This window comes from Wasmannia auropunctata, unplaced genomic scaffold (genome assembly GCF_000956235.1).
Source record: "Wasmannia auropunctata unplaced genomic scaffold, wasmannia.A_1.0 LD336106.1, whole genome shotgun sequence".
NCBI classification, from domain to species: Eukaryota; Metazoa; Arthropoda; class Insecta; order Hymenoptera; family Formicidae; genus Wasmannia; species Wasmannia auropunctata.
Window position 1 is genome coordinate 3,170,687 of NW_012026784.1, and position 6,862 is coordinate 3,177,548.

At 52.3% G+C, this 6,862-nt stretch overlaps 2 protein-coding genes and 1 pseudogene across 2 annotated transcripts; 1 reads left to right on the forward strand and 2 right to left on the reverse strand.

Annotated features, from left to right (window-relative positions):
- Positions 1–48: 48 nt before the first annotated feature.
- LOC105456639 lies at positions 49–1,322 on the forward strand (annotated as a pseudogene).
- Positions 1,323–2,569: 1,247 nt separating this feature from the next.
- Positions 2,570–4,419, reverse strand: LOC105456646. Its single transcript, XM_011700852.1, has 2 exons — positions 2,949–4,419; positions 2,570–2,769 (listed from the first exon to the last, which is right to left on the reverse strand). Exons 1-2 carry the CDS (start codon positions 4,417–4,419, stop codon positions 2,570–2,572), a joined length of 1,671 nt encoding a protein of 556 aa, XP_011699154.1.
- Positions 4,420–4,546: 127 nt separating this feature from the next.
- LOC105456657 lies at positions 4,547–6,020 on the reverse strand. The gene is made up of 2 exons (XM_011700862.1): positions 5,203–6,020; positions 4,547–5,126 (listed from the first exon to the last, which is right to left on the reverse strand). The coding sequence occupies exons 1-2, from the start codon at positions 6,018–6,020 to the stop codon at positions 4,547–4,549; spliced, it is 1,398 nt and encodes a 465-aa protein (XP_011699164.1).
- Positions 6,021–6,862: the final 842 nt, after the last annotated feature.

A 6,862-nucleotide genomic window follows, 5' to 3' on the forward strand; every position in this document is an offset into this window, starting at 1 on the left:
AGTTAGTTCTATTATTGCTTGATAAATTTGTGTTTAAAATGACCGTTTAATGTTGCTAATGTAATAAATTTGTTAGCAACAACTTTTCATATTGCAAGTATAACACCGACACCTACAATACCTTTGGAAATCGAAGTCCATGATATAATTGTTAATATTCTAAACAATTTTCAAAATACTCATTCGGTGTTGTTATTGAAACATCATTATGAGCTTGATTTTGACGATCCATTAAAATCACATAAACCACAAATTGTAGAATATATTCTAAATATAGAAGTAGAAGATAATTTTGAACCTGAAGAATGCATTGTTGATGATGAAGGAGGGACGGTCGATTTCAATTATAAAAGAAAAGCTGTGGAGTTTCGGAAAAGCGCAAAAAAGACCAGTCGACATTTATCTACTGTACAGGAACGTTTTCGCAAGGTCAAATCTATACACCAACTATGCAGGTGGGAGGCGATTGTAAACAGAGGTGGAACAAATGCAGATAAACTTGCATTTATTACGCAATATGTTTTGCAAAAGTTTAAAAAAGCTGTTGAAAGATCTATAATTCATGATATGAATTTAAGATTTTGGGCCTTGGAGGTAAAAGATCAAGTGGACCTACCCGAATTCAAGACAAATAAATGGTGAATTTGAAATTTAAGAGAGTACACAGAATTGTTTTCCGTAAGATAACAACATTCAGGACACAATTAACACTACAAGATATTGACAACCTACAAGATGTCGCAAAATCGTTTGTTTCAAATGTAAAGTCTAACATCCCAGCTATTGGAGTTGAAGAAATTTATAATGCAGACAAGAGTGGCTTTAATCTTGAACATTCTGGATGAAAATTGGCAAATATAGGACTGAAAAATGTTGAAGCACTGGTTCAATCGATATCTTCTACAACACATAGTTACATTATAATGCCGATTACTTCAGCAGACGGACGTCTTCTTTCACCACTGTATGTAGTTTTGAAAGAATCTACGGGAACATTTGGACACTAAGTGCTAGAAACCCTATTTCGTCCAATTAACATTTACATTGAAACTTCAAAATCAGGAAAACTAACATCTGAACATTTCAAGACTTGGTTCAGCGAAATCTATCTACCGAATACTAGCCGTAAAAGCATGCTTCCACTCGACTCGTGGACGGGACACTGCCCAAGCCAGCTAGAGCAGTTGATTCCACAAGATAAAAAAGTACAATTTGCAACCATTCCAAAGAAGACGACGAGTATCATTCAGCCTTTGGATGTATATGGTTTCCGGATTTGGAAAAATTTTGTGCGAACATTTTCGGATATTATAATTCTTTAAGAGATTGGTGTCAATTTGCACTCCCGTAATCAAATAATTAAATTGCAATCACTAACCCACAATCAGTTTTCTTCGCCTAGATTTAAAAATCTTTTTCAATATGCTTGGTATAAAAGCGGATATTTAGAAACACTGTTTCGATCGCGACAAGGAATCGTGGATGAGCAATGAACCGCCGGCAATGAGTCACGAAAAGGAAAAAACAAAGCGTCAGTGGTTTGGATCACAGATAATATATTTACACTAATTACATAAGATCGTCGTATGTACACGGCTTTCCGCGGACGTCGCGTCGCAGCAGCTCAAGTTTCAGTACGAAGAATTCGCGGTTACCGTAAAGATTCGCAGCTAGTACCGAGAACTCGAATTTGAAAACGCACGACACTGTCACGGATGAAATTTGTAGCAAAAAAACCGACACCGAGCGCGAGAGCCGGGGTTTTATACTCCGGTTGACAGGACGTGCTAGCGCGATCACTGGCAGCGCACGTGATCACGCGAACAGCTAACGCGGAAGCAGATCAGCTGTTTTCACCGAATTAACTCTCACCTTGGCCTAGATGTTTTCGGTTTACAAGTTGCGCGGGGCCAAGGACGGCGTACTGGCGATTTAGCGCGTGACTTAGTATTATCGCAAAAATTGAGCCTAGAATGACCCCGATTTGATGCGCGACGTTATGAATTTGGAACATTCCGTCCGCCTCGTCAGTGCGCTGACGAAATGATGTTGCTCCACAGAGTGTCGCTTTGCTGGGATGCCTCTTAATGGCTATTTACACAAAATGCATACAAAGGAAAAAAATTTTTGATTACGCTCTATGGTCTACATTCCGATTTTGACCCGCTTGTATTTATCGAATAGCAACGGAATGTTGGCATATTGGCGCTTCGCTTTAGCAAAGTGACGAGTTATATGCAAGGTATGCCGGCAAGGACGTGGCATGTAGTATAATGAAGGGGTCCCGTCGCTAGTCGTGACTTCTGGTGTTCCATGCTACACCTCGGCGTTGAGAGCTGCAGGGCCGCGATTTACGCGTCGATGTCCGAATCGGCTAGCGGCAGCAGGACAATTTTGTAGACGGGCCTTACGAGCGTGGTAGTAGCCGTTTTGAGGGTAACCACTCTTACCTGGCCGTCCTCTCTGGGGTGTGCCTCCACTACCCTGGCTAGTGGCCATTTGGTCGGTGGGACAAGTTCCTCCGAATGAGACATAAGTCCCCGTCCTTTACGTTTTCTTCCTTCTTGCACTACTTTGATCTAGAATTGAGGGTCTGCAAGTATTCGCGGGACCATCTATCCCAGAAATAGTCTCTCATTTTTTGCAGGAGTTGCCACCTCGATAGGCGGTTGGTTGGTTCTCCTGCGAGCGTTGGCTCCGGGATTGCGTTTAGCGCAGCACCCACGAGGAAGTGTCCCGGAGTGAGTGCCGTGAGGTCTTCAGGATCATCTGAAAGTGGAAGTAAAGGTCGCAAGTTGAGGCAAGCCTCAATTTGTGCCAGGAAAGTTGAGAGCTCCTCAAACGTGAGGGTAGCATCTCCGATAACTCTCCGCAGGTGATGCTTCGTTGACTTCACAGCCGCCTTTCATATCCCCCCGAAATGCGGCGCTGCGGGAGGATTGAAGTGCCATCGCACGCCCTCGGCCCCGAGGACGTTGGCGATATGGCGTTGTCGGGCTGCCTCGCGGAAGAGACTCTGCAACTGCGCGTCCGCTCCCACAAAGTTGGTCCCTTGATCACGCTATACAGCGTGATACAAAGGCCTCGTCGAGACACGAAGCGTTGGAAGGCGGCCAGGAACGCCTCGGTCGTGTAGTCCGAGACCACCTCCAAGTGCACGGCCCGAGTGCTTAGGCAAACGAAAATAGCCAGAAAGCCTTTGTGGGCTTTGTGGCCCCGACCCTTCGACGTCCTCAGCCATATAGGGCCTGCGTAGTCCACGCCGGTGTTGGCGAATGCCCGTGATATGCGCACTCGCGGAGACGATAGGTTGCCCATCAGTGAGCGCGGGGTCGCCGCCCGCCATCGCACGCACGGGAGGCAGCGGTAGATATGGTGCCTCACCGCCGCTCTCCCGCCCGGGATCCAAAAACGTTGACGCAGCGAGCCGAGTGTCAACTGCGTTCTATCGTGCAACATTCGTCGGTGGTAGGCATCCACCACGAGAGCGGTTAGGCGGGATTCTCGTGGCAGGATGATCGGGTGCCTCTCGTCACGACTCAGGATTGCACATTTGAGTCTCCCTCCGACCCTGAGCAGGCCATGCTCGTCGAGGAATGGACTCAATCGCAGAAGATTACTTCGCCTCGGCACTGCTTCTCCTCGTGTGATAGCCTTTAGTTCAGTCGCGAACCAGACGGATTGCACCACAGCAATCCATGTCTGCTCAGCCTCCTCGAGTTCCCCGGGTGACAGCGTGCCTGCAACAGAGCTTCCTTCCCCCCCCCTGTTGGCGCGCCCTGCGTTCAGCCATCTGCGACACCAGGCAGTGACTCGCAGCAAGCGTTGGAGCCCGGAAAACCGAAGCAAGAGCTCCGGATTGTCTTGCGCGACCGCGACGTGCGCCCGCACGCGCTGCTCCGGCGACTCCTCGTCCGGCTCTGGCGGGGGCGACTCGTTGATCCAGCGGCGATCTGCGACCCCAAGCCACGCTGATCCTCGCCACCACAGGGAGTGATGCACCAGGTCGCCCGGCGAGAGTCCACGTGACGCACAGTCAGCCGGGTTCTCCTCTCCGGGCACATAATGCCAGCGAGCGCCCGGCAATGCTCGCTGCACGTTGGCAACCTGGTTGGCCACATAGGTTGTCCACCTTGAAGGGTGGCCCCGTATCCACGCCAATGCCACCGTGGAGTCGGACCACAGATGAACGCGCTCCAAAGGCATGCCATGCAGTCTCGCCGCTCGCTCCGCGACGCGTGCCAGGAGCGACGCCGCGCACAACTCCAACCGCGGTAGCGAGACCTGTTGCAACGGCGCCATTCGCGTCTTGGCCTGCAGTAAAGACACCTGAATCTCTCCCTCATCGGTCTCAACCCGCAGGAAGAGCACCGCCGCGTAGGCCCGCTCCGAGGCATCGGCGAACCCGTGGAGCTCCATTCTGTCCTGTTGCCCCCCGTGTGGAGCCACCGGGGCACTCTCACTTGTTCTATTAGTGGAAGCTCCTGCCGAAAGCGCCGCCACGCTCGTTCTTCCTCCGCGGGCACGGGTTGACCCAGTCGATCCCTTATAGCCATAGAGACTGCATCGTGATCGCTCGTACGACCAGTGGCGCCAGCCAGCCCGGCGGGTTGTAGAGTCGCGCCGTCTCCGAGAGTACGACACGCTTCGTCACACTTGTCTGTTCATATGGCCGTACCCGATAGGCAAATGCGTCCTGCCGCGGGTGCCATTGTAAACCCAAGGTGAAATGGCTTATGTCAGACTCCCATTCCAACAGACCTTTCTGCCGGTAGCTCGCCGGGATCTCCCGCAACAACTCCTCGTTGTTAGCTGCCCACTTTCTCAACGGGAAGCCTCCCGCCATGCAGAGCTGCAACAGATCATCACGTAATTGCCTGACTTCAGCCACCGTATTGGCCCCCGTGAGGACGTCATCGACGTAGACGTCCCGCCGGAGCACCGTCGCCGCCTCGGGGAAGCGGCTTTCTTCATCGTCCGCCAGCTGCCGCAATGTTCTGATAGCAAGGTACGGCGCACAGGTGATGCCGTACGTGACCGTATTGAGCCGATATTCCCTGATCGGCTCAGCTGGATTCGCCCTCCAGTATGCGCTGAAGATCGCGGTCGTCCTCATGGATGAGTACCTGATGGTATATCTTTTCGATGTCCGTTGCCATGGCGAATCGGTGTAGCTGCCAGCGCGATAGTACATCCGCTAACGCTGGCAAGAGGTTCGGTCCCGTCAACAATACCTTATTGAGAGCGTCACCGGAGGCAACGCGTGCGGATCCGTTGAAGACGACTCGGATTTTTGCTACGTCTTCAGTCTTCTTGGTGACCTCATGGTGTGGCAAGTAGCAGATCCGTGAACGCTTCGCTTGTTCCGGTGGCGACGCAAGGGACATGTGCCGCAGTGTTTCGTACTCCTGCATGAAGTCGGAGTATAGGGTGTGGAAATCAGTATTGGAGGCGAATTTGCGCTCCATGCTGATCAGGGTGCGCAATGCCGCCCGCCGCGAGTCCTCCAGTGACGGCAGAATGGGTAGGGTAGGCAGGCGCACCATGTATCGCCCGCACGCAAGTCTGAGATGCGTGCGCGCAAAATGCTCCTCGCAACGGCGGTTCGCGTCAGTGAGTGAAACCACAGGTTGCGGCGGCTCCTCTTGTTCCCAGAAGGACCTTACCAGCGCGCTCAGGTCCTCGGCGACCGAGCATTGATGCGATAAGGCAGACCTCCGCGGCCCGGCGCCACACATCAATCCCGACAAAATCCAGCCCAGAGAAGTCCTTTGGGCGACTGGCGTGCCAGTTTTGCCCTTGCGGAGGTCATCCTTCACGATCTCTGCATACACGTCTGCGCCCAGCAGAATCTCGACTGAATCCGTTGCCCGAAAGTCCGGGTCCGCGAGTAACAAGTCCCTCACGTGTGGCCATGCTGTCGCGATTGATCCGACGCGCCCGCCATAAATCAATATGCGCGGCAATATAAACGCTGATACTCGGATTGTCTCACTGGTAGCACATGATGCAAGATCCATCGTGACCTTGCCTCGCGAAACGCCAGTCTTCTGCCCGCTGACACCGAATATGGCCGTGCGAGAGAGCGCAGAAGGCGCAATCGTTGCACGAGAGACTCCGTGACCAGCGAGATCTCAGAGCCTGAGTCGATCAGCGCGCGCGAGAACCGGAACGCCATACTTGTTGTTCACTGTGACCCTTGCAGTTGCCAGTAGGACGGCAGCTCGATCGCCTCTCGGGTGGCGAACGTGCAATGCGTTGGCTGCATCGATCTCATCGCTTCTCGCTGGTGTCCAGACATCGTGGATGGAGCTGTTTGCATACCGCGCGACTTCTGGTAATTGTGGAGACCTCCACACCTCACCTCGGGCACGATCGTAAAGGCGAGTACGCACCGCCGCGCGACGCGTCTCTCTCGTTTGGTGAACGAACGTAGGGTGACGGCGAGAGAGAGAATTGCACCGCCGAGCGACGCGTCTCTCCGTCGCGCGCGGCAGTGGCACGACCAGAGAGGATCCTGAGAGCGGCCATGCCCGCGATTTAGCTGTAACCGGAGATTGAGCTGGTTTCAGCGCCTCTATGTCCACAAAACGTGGACATTGAACTACGTAGCCAATGTCCACGATTTTGTCGGTTATGTCCACGATCTTTTGGTGGTGATCCGTGCTATGTCCACGGTTGTGTTCCGTGCTATGTGCAGGAATGCGAGTAGGTAAGATAGACAAGGACGGACATCAATCTCGGTCGTCCTTGTCTCACCACCAGCTAATAATAACACGGAGCGCGAGCGGCGAGTTTGTTGTCTCACAGACACCTCCCCTCTCTCCCGTCCCGTTTTTTGTCTCGCTGCGTTGCCGAAATT